The sequence below is a fragment of the Abrus precatorius genome, unplaced genomic scaffold (assembly GCF_003935025.1).
Source record: "Abrus precatorius isolate BTA unplaced genomic scaffold, Abrus_2018 Scaffold10, whole genome shotgun sequence".
Classification (NCBI taxonomy): domain Eukaryota; kingdom Viridiplantae; phylum Streptophyta; class Magnoliopsida; order Fabales; family Fabaceae; genus Abrus; species Abrus precatorius.
Window position 1 is genome coordinate 24,052,245 of NW_020874292.1, and position 15,212 is coordinate 24,067,456.

General features: G+C 26.7%; 1 protein-coding gene across 2 annotated transcripts; it reads left to right on the top strand.

Moving 5' to 3' along the window:
- Positions 1–7,883: 7,883 nt before the first annotated feature.
- On the top strand, positions 7,884–12,419 carry LOC113872655 (NAC domain-containing protein 73-like). Of its 2 annotated transcripts, XM_027510367.1 has the most exons (4): positions 8,529–8,683; positions 8,787–9,029; positions 9,199–9,388; positions 11,314–12,419. In XM_027510367.1, exons 2-4 carry the CDS (start codon positions 8,871–8,873, stop codon positions 11,934–11,936), a joined length of 972 nt encoding a protein of 323 aa, XP_027366168.1. In that variant the 5' UTR covers positions 8,529–8,683; positions 8,787–8,870; the 3' UTR covers positions 11,937–12,419. The 2 variants fall into 2 exon arrangements, with proteins under 2 accessions (XP_027366178.1, XP_027366168.1); XM_027510377.1 differs by having other exon boundaries at positions 7,884–9,029.
- The last annotated feature ends 2,793 nt before the right edge of the window (positions 12,420–15,212 follow it).

Below are 15,212 nucleotides of genomic sequence, written 5' to 3' on the forward strand. Positions count from 1 at the left end.
TTATTTAATTTAATTATAAATATAGAGATTAACAATTAAATTTAACTACGTGAAAATATGATTAATAATATAAAGTATTATATTAAAATAGTTTGGATTAATTCTTTTAATTTTAGAAATTTTATTTATTTTGTACAGAGATATAAAATTTAATATAAAAATTTATATTTCTCCACAATAAAAAAAATAAACATGTATATAAAGATATAAATATTTATATTACAGAAATTAAATATTTATATCAATTACAATTATTTATTTAATAAAATTAGCATAATATATATTTATTAATAAAGTAAAGTATAATTTTTTTTTTATTTTTTTATATTTTCATTAAAAAATTATTTACTGCTTTTATATTATTGAATTATGCTAATAATTATTTTAAAATTAAATTTAAATAATTATAAATCAAAATAAACTTAATTTAACATACATGAATATAATCTACGATAATGCCTAATTAATATAAAATTAGTATCTTGGTAATTCTTTTTAGTTTAGTTTAGTTTTACGTACAAAAATTAAAAATCAAAGTAAATCACCTGCCAAATGTTCTTGATTGAGTTTATAAAAAAATATATCACATGTATTTATCACATCATCATGTTTTATTTTTAAAAAAATATTATTGAATAATATTATTATTTTTTAAATTTATAATTATTTTTTAAAATCTATTTTATGTAAAATATGAAATTAAAAAATTTAATATAAATATTAATATTATTAATATATATATATATATGTATATATATATATAAGAATCTAAATATCTATATCATGAGAAATAAAATTTATTTCACACAATTTTTTAAAAAAATTAATATAAAAATATATTTATTGACTAAGTAGATTATTAAAATTATTAATTTTATTATATTTTTAATAAAAAAATTATTTAATATTTTTTATATTATTGAATTAGGATAATATAATTTAATTATTATAATATTTATATGAGAAATATTTTTTAAAATATATTAAAAATGTATTTATATATGAAACACAAATGTTATTTATTCTACACAAATATTTATATATAAAATTATGTTAATATGTAAAATATAAAATAAATTTATTTTTAACTTATTGTTATATAACATAAAGTAAATATTAAATTATATATATATATATATATGACAAATTATCTATTGTATAAATATATATTTTATATGAAAATTGTTGAATTTTTTTAATTATTGGATCATATATCAATTTATCATATTTATAATATTAAAAAATTATAATTCAATCAAAAAATAGTTGCTATATATATTTACATTATTAACACAATTTTTTCATGCTTTAAGAAAATAAATAATTGCATCTGCTATAATAAATAATTATTGTAAAAATTTATTATTACAAAATATATTATTAGAATTAATTCAATAAAATATCATATTTAATATGCTGAAAACAACTTATTATTTTAAAATTTGGGTAATTTAAATATTTTTTACAATTTTTTATAAATAATATATTTTTTAAAAAGGAATAGTATTAAATTTTATCACGTACACCTTGGGCTCTACAAAGTTAATTGGCCCAACAGTTGCCTAACTAAACCATTCTAGGCCAACATTTTCAGTAATTGGGTCTTCCTCGTCAAGACAATAGATGAGACCTGAATTTTTATTTTTTTTCGGTATATGTTTGGTGAGTTGCTGAACGAGACATGACTCAGGTTAAGACTATTTTGTCCCTGGTAGTGAGAACGTAGTAAGAACTATTTATTTGTTTAAAGGATTGTAGTATTGCTATTAGAAACTGTTATTCTTAATGTTTAGATGTTATTATTCTCTTATTTGATATGTAAGTGGTGTTAGGCACTGAAAATATCATTATTTTCCTAAAAAAAAAAAACTTAAGAAGAATAATGACATGAAAAAGGACAAAATAAAATAAAATAAAATAAAGAGAGTAATGGGAGTTTCATTCTCTGTAAAATAATCTATATTTCCTTTCTTCCTATCCTTCACTCCCGGATTTAAAAAAAAAAAACGTTTAACACATGATTTTATTTTAATTTAAGACATTTTATCAACTATGTGACGAATTAAGAATTGGTGTCCGTTAAATTTATCTCGTGAAATTGTTTTTATACTTTTAAATAAAAAATATGTGATGCAATAAAAAAAAACTAAAATTAGTTTTATTACAAATTTTATTTAGATTTAATTAAGAGTCTTTCTTGATATGACTAGCTATAACTGACCAATAAAAAGTGAGTTTGGTTTATTGATGAAAGTGTTTTGAATGAGAGTTTAAGAAAAAGAAAAAGAAAAAGAAAATCTGTTTTATAAAACTTGCCTGGACGAGCAATTTTAACTTTTGCCGCCTTTATCTGAACAAAAAACCCAAAATAAAACAAAAGAAAAAGAATAGTGTAAGGAAAGTGAAAATATTACTGTTGAAGTTTTGTTACTCTTTGTTCCTTAAAGTTATATTATTTTGGGGTATGAGCCCAAAGAAAAAAAATATGGAGCTGAAAATACTCGAAATTATATATGTGCAATTCAATACACGATATGTTAAATTTGGTTAAATTATACGAAACTTAAAATTGTCTTCACTTTTCACCGAATATGGTGAATAAAATATAAGTTTTTGTGTTGTTAAATTGATACTAAAAAATAATTTAAACATGAGACTCGGTGATCTTAAAAATTTTGTACAATATATACTTTAAAAGTATTTTAATTTGATATAACTCAACGGAAGTGGATTTCCAGTTACAGCGCATAGGCAAAAATTCGTGAAACTTTTGACTAAGAGACAGGCACTTAGATTTTATCTTTTATTCAATGATAATGGGATTGGCAAAGTGTGGACTTCATGATGTTATGTGTTAAAAACAAAACCCTACGTTTCTTCAAAAACCCTATCCAATTTTATTTTAATACGAAAAGTCATATGTAGACTAAACCAGCCACGTTCACGAAATCTTAGATGTTAACACTAAAATCACAGGAGAATGATGTAGCTTTGGAAAATAACATCATTCTCATGCTGTGGATTTACGAATCATTGAAACATATTTTCTGGAATAATGCATGCTGATACTTTTTACATATACTCGGTTCAGAATTATAGTCTTTTAAAAATATGATACAAGAATTAATAAATATATTTAGTATTTTTCTTTTTATTAAAAAGTATTATTGAATTTTTTATTATACTTTTTTTTGTGGAAATAACTATAACAATAAATGGACTGTAGAAGAAAAAAGTAAGTGATTGTTGAGAAAATAAAACTATTGCAATTTTCAAAACTTTTATAATAATTATATAAGAATAAAATTAGAAAAAAAAATTAATGTATCATTGAAATTGTAAAGTGACAAATAATTTACTTTACATGTTGATTTTTATGATAAAAAATATTAATTGATAATTCAACTAGGACTAGCGTTACTATTGACATAATTTTTTTATAAAGAAATAGTTGATGGGACAATTGATAAGATAAACAAGAAGGTTAAACCTAATTCAAAATTTTAATACTATTAAATTATAGGTTATTATTACTTATATATATATATATATTTTTTAATATAATTTTTTATTAATATTTAATTTCAACACTAGTTTTATTATATTATTTTTGTTAGTATTATTATTATTATATTCTTAAGAGATGTTCAAATTATACTATATTATTTCTATTTTTAATAATTACTCGTGACAAAAATTTCAAGCTTTCTTAGTAAGGTAAAGAATGGAACGTTGGAGCTCCTGAACTGAAGTACGAATTTTCAAAGTTAGTTGTTATAAAATAGATTTTATAACACAACATCTTCTAAATCACGATTTTTGCTGGATGTCATTTGATATGGGTAAAATATTGAAAATTGCCGAGTTAGAAACCTTTCAATAGAAATTATTGCCATTTCAAAACCACGCTCAAGTCTCAATTTTCTATATAGCTATTGTAATTTAATTTCAAACATTTCAAATCATCACAACTTGTAGAAGAGGATAGTTTTATCCAACTATAGAGTATCTAATTTGAAGGCCTTCATTGCAACACTTTGGATACCCTCCATTTGTGGTGCAGCTTAGTCTCATTGATATAATTTTACACAATAATCAAGAAAGAGAGTGGATATAATGTACGATATCGAGATTTTCTAAAGATTATTCCAATAACATTAAAAATGTAAGAAAATTTTATCTTAATTAACTCAGACATTCTCCGATCGAAGATAATGGATCAAACAATTATTAAGTATTTGAAATTGTTTTAGGCCACTCTTTTCCTTTCTTTACAGTGTACCTTCCTTTTTCTTTTTTTCATTTTATTTTCTCAAATTTTCATTCACCAAGAATATGTTTAGATGGGGTGATTTTGAGAGAGAAAAAAAATTAAGAAAAATAAATTTATATACATAAAAAAAATATTTTTATTTGTTGTATATTTTATGTTTTAGTGAAAATAAAAAATAATAATAAGACAGTGACATTTACATTTTCTTTTTGTTCTCAATAGAGCCATGAAAATAAAAGTGATGAGGGGGGGGGGTTCTTTTTCCTTTTAAATTTATTTTAGTGTTAAATAATTTTAAAATAGTAAAATACTTTGAAAAATAATGCTAATTAAGAAATTATGTTATATTTAATTTTTAATTATATTTTTTTATAAAAATAGTTTTATTGAAGCTATTATTTATTTTTGTTCATTCAAATAAGTAAAAATAAATTTTCAATTTTTATTTTATTTTTTATCCTCTTTTTTTAAATTCTTTTAATTTCATATTTCCATCCAAACAAAGACAAGGATATTTACAAGGAGGACTATGGCTTGTTTTACTAGACAAGTTGGGTGGCTTCTTCCTTAAGTTTGGCTTAATTGTTTCTGAATAATTTGTTTGTGATGGCATTTGTGCGATCACATTTGTGTCATCACATGCAGTTGGTTTCCTTAGTAAGCCACCAATCGCATCTTTATAAGTCATTATTTTTCAGACAAAAAAAAAAAAACATTATTTTAGGGTTAATTTGTGATCTTAATATATAAGTCAGAGAACTTTTTTGCGCGACTCCTTGTACAGTAATCTTCTTATTGAGCAAAGCACGTACTGGGCGTTTAAAATTCATTTTTTTTAAGTCAAAATGTTAATACAACATATTTATTTCTATTTATCTATCTCTTTTAAGGAAATATTTTCTTTCTATTATTTTCGTTTAAAAATTCTAAAATGACATTAATTATTATTTTTTAATTATACCTTTATAAATGTAAAAATAAGTTCCTTTTGAGTCTATACAGTATATTATATGTAACAATTTTTATCATATACATTGTTAAAAACCATAAGATTATTACAAAATTTCACATATACTGAACAAAAATGTAATACACAGTTACACATTAAAAAAACAACTAATTTTCTCAAAGCAACTCCTTTTTTTTTAAAAAAATTATCATAAGAAGAAAATAAACAAAAATAATAAATACTGATATAATATTTATATGCTATTTTTTTATGTAGATACTTTATGCATGTGTTTTGAGAATAAATATTGTAAGTATATTTTTTCAATAGAAATGATTGGTAGCATTTAGATGATATATTGCTTTAAGTTGGATTTGAATAGAAAATTTTATAATTCATGAGAATTTGACATTAATAATGAAGAATGATTAAAATGTAAATTAAATATGAGATGAATTATAAATTATAATTATAAAAAGTTAAGTATAATACGATATTTTTAAAATTTTTGAATGACATGTCATTTAAAATTTTTTCTATTTTACATTATTTTTTAAAATTAAAATTATAAAGTATTTTAAAAATATTTTTTTATTAATCAAATTTATGCAATTTAGTAATTTAAAATTCTTATACCTAAACAAAAGCTTAGGGTGTGCTTTTTCATAAAGATTAATAGCTAAATTAAACGAAAAGTATTTTTTTATTACATACTGAAAATAAAGCCAATAAACACAGCAAAGTGATATCTACAGTTAGAAACACTCATAGTATTTGTGCAAAAATAAAATTTTAATGTTTTAACATAATTTGAAATAAAACATATCTTATAGATTTTTATGAAAATGAGAAATTTATGGTTTTTTTAATTTTTTAAAATTTTTTTATGGAGAGAGCTGGATAATTGCTTTGCAATGATATGGAAGTGAATTATCTTATAATGCAAGTATTAATTTTCAGTCCAACTTCTTTTTATCATATTCTTTCTTCTTTATTTAAATTTCAAAATATATTCCAAAAATAATGATAAATACTAATTATTTTTTTATATTTGATGAAAAATGAGATTAATAATCATAATTTTTCATTCTTAAAAATATAATATTAAAACAAACATCTCCTCAGGAAAAGTTTAAAATACACGATCACGTATTATATATCCTAGTATACTTTTTCATATACCTAGTTCTATGTTCATGTAAATGTTTAGCCACTTACGAATTTTTTTTTCTCTATTTTCTCATAATTTATAAAATTTAGACACATAATCTTAACTAAGACTAATTGATTACCACACAATAATTCATAATAATTAAAAATAATATTAAAACTAATCCAACTAACGAAATAAGTATACTAAAATGGATTCAAATAAAAAATATGAATACTAGTATTTTAAATATAGAATCACGGACTACTTTAAAATTTAAAAAATTCAATCTAATTTAAACTATTTCAACTTGTTTTTATCTTTTATTTTAATATATGTGTGTGAATACATTCTATGACTCTAGTTTGATCTGAAGTGAATTAGTTAAATTTTGATATAATTTAATTCAATTAAATATTATTGATTTAAAATTTACTTTTAATCAAACTTAATCCAGCCCACTCGTAACTACCTTGAACAATATTGGAAGGTCACACTATTCATACATTTAAAAAGTTACCTTTTAAATTAACGAATATGATTTTTATAATATTTTATAAAAATAAAAATATTTACATTTTTAAAACAAACTACAAACTCTATTATTTATTAATATAAAATTAACAACAATAATTATTTTATGTATTAAAATGCATAAAATACACACTAAAAAAAGATAAAGATACAGTGTCATTCGGTGTGCGTATGCATACGGTATCCAAAGGAGAAGAAGAAGCTTAATGCCTAAGCTTCTCTTTGCGTGACTTCTTTGAGAAGCTCACAAAGACGTGTCGGCGGCTGCCACGTGGAATATTAATGATTAACGTATGGTTATGCGCGTCTATGTTCGTGTCTATTTTTCGTGTTTTCAAGTCAACATCTAAACCAAATTATCTCACTTGAAATCAATTTATGCTTCAATGCAAATTGACAACAACATCCCTTCAACGTGACCTGTCACTTGTTGATCCCATCAAGGTCCATGACTTTGGAGCCAATGTCCCGTCCCGTACCGTAGCAAATCTCTTGTTTAATGAAAATAGTCTTATGTTTTCGTGTCCCCTTAAGCTGAATTAGATGATATATAGCAGTGTTGTCTAATGATAAAATTAATAACTATAATTTTTAAAGCATTATTTTTAATTAAAATTAAAGTATATATATTTTTATTAAATAAGTTTTTAAATAAAAATAATATAAAAATTGTACTTAATTTTTTTTGGTTGCATAAACATATTCTAATGCATCATATAATAATATAGCATTTAAAGGCAAACGGATTCTAATTTAACGAGGGTTGCATGTCTCCGCGTAAATATGACAATAAGTGGTCACGCCATCAGATGAAATTACTACAAACAAGTTAGTGCCGAGATAGAATTACGGGAAGGATACTTCGGAATATTAAAATGTTTTTGTTTTTTTGATAATTTTTTAATTCTTAAAATAATAATTATTAAAATCGGTGACAATTTTTCTTTTAAATTGTTGTAACATGTTTGCATGAAATTGTGATCACATTTTCCTTGTGTCCATAAGTGGAATAATTGTTTGCTATGGATGTGAAGGGAAATTAAAAGGAGAGCGAGAGAGAGTGACAACTTTAAATATGAATCTACGTGAAGAAAGGGATTAATAGGAATATACAGCGTCTTTTGTTGGTTGGTGAATATATATACTTAAATCGATCATAAACGTATTCCTTATGTTACATTCTTTATTAATCGGTTCGTAGGTAAATGTCTAATGTCAATGAATTTTTGCATATCTTTAAGAGCACTCAAATTTGACACTGCAGCTAAAGTTCCCAACACTGGCACACACACACACTCTCTCTAAAGAGGTGAAACGTCCTAAGAAGAATCAGATTGCCCCGTCTCCACTCTTGCCACCACCTTTTCCCCTCCATCTTTTTGTTAGTAAAGTTTTAGCCTTTCATGTATAATAATGATACCCTTTTAATTGCTTAATCAGGGTCAAGTGCAATTAATCATTTTTAACCCCTACACCAAAAGAAGTCTCCCCAGCTAGGCCGCATTTATTCCTTTGTACATCGTATTACGAGAGCATAGCCAAACGTGACCTCCAAGCAATCTTTCCTATTTGATCTAGACTATCCCTTTTATTTCTCACTTTTCTTTTTGGGGGCTATATATCCTCTCTCTCTCTCTCTCTCCGTGAACAGGAGCCAACCAGTTCGGAAATCAAACACGGTTCAATCATTGAATCATAACATAGAGAACACATACAGAAGAAAGGAAAAAGTGGGAACCTGGTATGATTAAATTCTCTCTCTTCGAGCAACCAGAAGGTGATTCAGAATAAACGAGTCCTCAAAGAGACAAGCAACTAGCTTTACCTTTCTTCACCCTTTTTCATCTCAATTTTTTCCTTACTTTTTAATATTTTATTAGGGAACTAGCTGATATTGTAGAAGCGTTTGAAAGAAAAAGGGTTCTGTGTTGTGATATATGTGCAAAGGAAATTAACACAGAAAGATGACATGGTGCAATAATGACTCTGATGAGGAGAGGGGAATGGAATCAATCACGCCAATTATTACTCGTGACACTGTTGTTACTGACATAAAACTCACCGAAGAAATTCGAACTATAACATGTCCCTCATGCGGCCATAACATTGAATTCAAAGATCAGGTAACTAAAGTTTTTTATCCCCAACCCCCCCCCCCCCCCCCCCACAACACACACACGCACACATATATATGCTTTCCCTAACCTATGTTTGTGCTTTTATTTCTTTTTACGATGTAGCTTTTGTTTTATGTACCAACTTTAGCTTTTGTTGTGTGTGATGAACTGTTAGGGTGGAATTCATGACTTGCCGGGGTTACCAGCTGGAGTGAAGTTTGATCCGAATGACCAAGAAATAATAGAACATTTGGAGGCAAAAGTGGCATCTGATGTGTGCAAGCTTCATCCCCTAATTGATGAGTTCATACCAACGCTTGAAGGCGAGAATGGGATTTGTTATACACACCCAGAAAAGCTACCAGGTGTTTGATACTTTATTTTATGTTTTGTCTAATTAATATAGTATTGTGTATTGGAATACCGTTGGATGTGTTGCATATGTGATATTCTCGTCATTGAAGTTCTCATTTATTGGGAGACACGTCTTGATGTGCACGGTACCGCATGCATGAAATTAATTGTTTTAGTAACGAAAATGATTTTTTTTCTTTGAAAAGGATATAATCATAAGGCGGTCGAAAATGACTGCAGAACATTTATGCTCTCTCTATATAAAATGAGATCTCTAAAACTAACATTATGATAAAATTTCTCTGGTTTTAACATGACCTTTATAAACATTAATGTATTTTTTAGATACTAAAAAGTTTAAAATCGGTTAGAAATCATGGTATGTGAAAGTTAATTTTCCTCTTTTGATTCATCTTTCTTGTAATTATAACGTGGCAAACAAAATTTTCTGTCCAGACCTTGTATGTGTCATTCTTAGAAGATGATATCTAAAAATAAAGAAGCATACAGGAGGAACACTCACCTCTCTTCTATAACCAACTCGTTCAAGTGTGTTACAAGAAAGTGCCTAAGTTGGCAATGACTACCAAACTCAAAAGTGGCATCCTATCTTACATTAACCACATAGCAAGTGAAATGTAAATTTTAGCGCTTAATTTTCAGCAATATTTTTTTATGACACCAAATATAGGAGGGTTGTCGGCTAATTGTATCAACTCGAAAATTAGGTTGCTGCCTTGTTACTCTTAGTAGGACTTTTCTTAACTTATTCTTACTGGTTAATGAACCCAGATTTTATTTTTGACGAGGTTTAATTTCCAAACATCAATCACGTTTTCAAAATTACTAATTGATCTTTTACTGTAACACTTAGGCATCTGACTAATAAAGATAAAAAATATAATAAAAAATTTCCCAATCATTAACAAAGTAAGTAATTATTACTGAGCCTATAAATCAACTAATAAAAATTTATTTCAACTTAATATGTAGTCTTGAGTTTGAGTCACAATATAATTGTGTTAAGTACTAGTGATCTAGAAAAGAATAATTTTTTTTTCTATGATGCTATCCGTGATTTGAGTATTAATTCTTGTATGGATAACCTTTAACAAGCATCTACAAATCTAATGTTGAGGTCATTTTTTAAAATTGGATGAATATAGAGTTAACATTTCATGAGTATATATAATTGAAAATAATTGTTAGTCATTCATTCATGGTCTGTGAGATATATATATATGTACTTTTGGGTAGATTTATCTTTTTTAATTCATATATATGCATAAAATTTGTGCATATTAATTAGGAAAGTAACACAGTCTAAAAAACAATCATTTTTCTTATATTGATTTCATAACAACCAGATTAGTCCTTTATACATAATTCAATAATTCATGTAACTATATAGATACTATTTTTTCTTTTTCATATTTGTAGCCTTACTTATCTTTGAATTAAATATCTATTCCTTTAAATAAGAATGTTTTCAAGTGTGTTTTATAAGATTATATCTAAATTGTTTACAGCGTTAATTATTTAGCAAAAAAAGTATTAATTAAATGTAGTACACCAATTTCTTAAACTTTCTCACGAGGATAAAGAAAGATAACTGATCACAATTATCTCTCTCATTGACAATAATTAATTATAGAAAGAAATTAAGGATAATTTAAAAAAAATGTAAATTATTGAGAAATTTAATACCACGTCATTGAAATAACTAAATTCTTAAATTTTTGTGAAATAGCTAGGACTTTTGAATTTCTATTTTATGGCCAGATGTAGAGTACATCATTACGTTTTGCTTTCCTTATTATACAATTGCTCTCTTTTATTATATGTATGCTTTGTGTTATGTGTATAAAATTAATTAATCAGAAGACTTCCTATACATTGTGAGAAATATGAGAAATTATTCTACGAAACATGGCAGGAGTTAGCAAAGATGGACAGATACGGCACTTCTTTCATAGGCCTTCAAAAGCATACACAACTGGAACAAGGAAAAGAAGAAAGGTTCACACTGATGATGAAGGAAGTGAAACAAGATGGCACAAAACGGGAAAAACGAGAGCAGTTTTTGCAGCTGGTGGTGCAGTAAAAGGTTTTAAAAAAATACTAGTACTCTACACCAACTATGGTAGGCAAAAGAAGCCTGAGAAGACTAATTGGGTGATGCATCAATACCATCTTGGCAGTAATGAAGAAGAGAAAGATGGAGAACTAGTTGTTTCAAAGGTATTCTACCAGACACAACCTAGACAATGTGGTAATTCCATCATAATAAGGGATCCTTACGAAAAAATATTGAATGATGGAAATGACCACGACAACAATACAACACCAACACCTAAAAATGCAAGTCTTGTTGACTGCTACAGTGCTCCTTACATAAATTATGATAATGTCCATGTGGGTCATAATAGAGAAAGCTGCCCACAACTAGTTATTCCAAACTCGGTTGTCCAAGTTGATGGCCCCTTTTTTCGCTTAGCAATGGATCCAAACAAAGCAAGATTGGAAAGTAACACTGAGAAGAGCTTCTTGTTAGAGTAGCACTAATGACAATGATTACACAGGTGTCCATTGTTTCAATTACTAATTAATTAACAGTATTTATATGTGGGAATATTAGAATGAAGGAGTTCCAAGGTTGATGGAATAAGATGGCTTCCTTAGCTTATTGAGATACATATGGTGGTGGCTGGACTTTCCCATAATTGACCCTGATCAACGAAGTTAATCTGAGAGGCAAGGAAGGTATTTGTGGTACTGTTGTTGTTTGATTTTAGCTTTAGTACAGGTACATTCGTAAAATCTTTTCCCCATGTGTTTATAGATATTACAATAGTAGGGTTAGCGTTTATTGACTATTCATCAGTATGAATTGAATGTATATTATGTTATGCCTAGAATTGAGTTCTCCCAAGTCCAACTGCCCCCAATAAAAATAAATTGAAAACTTGTTTCATTCTTTGTATTGTATATATCTCAGCAACTTTGCTGGGAAGTTTGTCCCTAGTAGTTTCTTTTTCTTTTCTTTGGTCGTTTATATATAGAATAGAACCTCCTTTTTCTTTTACAATGAATCCACGGGATTTTGATCGTAAAATAATGTGATGGTCTTATATTCGTTCTTACTTATTCCATGTATGAAAGCCTTTGCATTCTTGCTTTTTAATTTCGAGTATGTCTATTTCTACTTACTCTTTTTTTTTCTTTTATTTTACAAATCACTTTTTTCTTATATTATTAATTTATGTCACACAAGATTAAATATTGCATATATATATATAAAGTAACGATTTTAAACTAGTTATGAGCCACATATAAACTCTCAAAAATGGGTATGGCCAATTTTGTATCTGCTTTTGCCATATTCCACTGGATAAGGCCAGGTCGCTTCAATTCCTATTGTGTAATCTAATTGATTACCTCAACACAAAATTTGATTACACTTTGTACTACAAATTCATCCGTACATTTCTAATTAAAGAGCTGTTGTGTGAGATGATTGACGATTTATTTAATTGATTAATGATGTACACGGCATATGTATCGCATTTATACAAAAATAATTTCATTTTTACAAGTTCAAAAAAGTTATTTTCCTTGATGAGGTATGAATGCCATAATCTTATGTTGTGAAAAATAGAACAGTATGTCAAACAATTTTAAATGAAAGTATGAAATTTCTTATATTTATAATGGCCACAAGAGTTAGATGAAAATAGATCAGGAGAATCTAGTTTACTAAACAACCTTTGAAGGGAAATATATTTTAGCAAAAAATATTTATTAAGCAAAATCTTGCATAGTCCACAAACCTTAAAATTAAGCACGTATGCTGTTGCGGCATTGCTATCGTTCTAGAAACGGGCAATGATATTGATATTTATAAAAGATTATAAACAAAGTTATTTTCGCTTTTTATTAGCATCTAAGAACACAACCAATGGAATAAAGTGCTTCACTCTTCTCCCCATTTTCATAGCGTGAAAGGCACTGTCTTTTTTTTTTTTTTTTTTTTTTTTTGCATTAGAGGATCTTATTGCATGTGTTTTTGGATTGGAGTTAGTAAACTTAATTTTGTAAATTTAATTTTACTCAGAAATAAGTTTGAGAAAATTAATTCATGCTTTTTTTCTATTTATACGCATATGAATAATCCTCCAGAAAAAGACATCACTATCAATAAAACATTTTCCTAAAAAATTATCCCCCTCAACATGTCTTAACAGAAACATTATCCACTAACTTATGGACTAAGGTCAAGTACCAATAGCGTACGCGAAAAGAAAGAAGATGTGAACCTTTGAATAACAAAAGTTGGAAAACGTGTGCTCCACGGATACGTACGTCTACTGGGAATATACCAATCTACAAAAACAAAAGAGGAAAAACAAATGATTTCGTTCGGGAAAAGATTTAAGGTTTTCTTAATTTGAATGTTCATCCAACGAACTTATCAAAACCATGTCCTCATTGTTAATTTATTATTGAATTTTGTTTTACATAATTTGTCATTGGCTTAGCCGCTTAGGTAGTTGTAAATTGTAAGTAACGTCGATGAGGTACCTGAAAGTTCTCTCGTTATGGGCTGTCATTAATTGTCTATTTTATTAAGTTGACTATAAGTTGTATGCATGTATGAAACCTAACATCGTTGGTAGTTACCATCTTTATAGTAGAAACACCATGCATATATGCCTTCCATTAAGACTTGGTCTAACGTTCGCCTATACGGAAAGGAATCGATTTTGTCACCATTTATTTATTTATTTATTTTTAATATTAAAATTTAAATAGATTTTAACCAAAATTTTGTTACTCATACTAGCTTGTCGTGATCAAGAAGTTACAACCATGTTAGCATGTAAGTTACCAAATGAAACAACACATACAAATATAATGTACTAAGACGGTGCCCTCCAATTCATAGGTTGGTGAATGTTAGTTGTGCAAACATGCAACCAAAAGTCATTGCAAAAGGAGGCCGGTCGTTCAATTTTCTCTGTCGGTGGACTTTTCAGTAGAAGATCGTTGAGTTGAGATATAACCAGTCATTGCATATGGATTGGATTTTGTATGGATGAAATTTTTTTTACTTTGGCTACACCCAGTCGTTTCTTCGTTTTACACACGCAACGTTCTCTAAACTCTAGAGGCAGGCACACTAATACAAAATGAAATCCTTAATCACTCCCGTCTTAACTGCATGTGTTTTTTTCTTTTAAGGTAAGCGTTAGTAATTTAAAATATACACTTCATCGAAACAGTTATGCATTAGAATTTAAGGAAAATATCCTTTTAATTGTACATTAAAGGAAGATTGGATCGAGAGGTTAATTAAAGACTAATCAAGAGCACAGATGTTATTAATGACTGTTGTCTCTTTTTCTTGCCTTATATTTTCTACTATTTTACTTTAAGTTGTGTATCATTTTCTTTCATCAAGCATTGTTTATACTATTTCCTTTACATGAATTTCGTTGTTTTTTATTTACACCATTTCATTTTCATTTATTATAATTGTAATTTGATTTACCCAATTAGTGAAATTTTTTCAAACGAAATGATTCCCATCCCAATTGTGTTTGTGTTGAAACCTTAGTGCATAAGTTAGTTTTAAATATGTTTTTGAAATCTATATTTTTTTGTGAGATTTTAATTTAGTTCCTCTAATATTTTTTTTTTACTTTTTAAATTTTCTAATTGATGTTTTTGTGAGATTTTAATTTATTATTTTTTTAGTCTTTAATGTGCTTGCATTAAAATTAATACGTACGAACTAATTTTGTAAAAATATAAAAAATAGTTTAGTGGCATAAG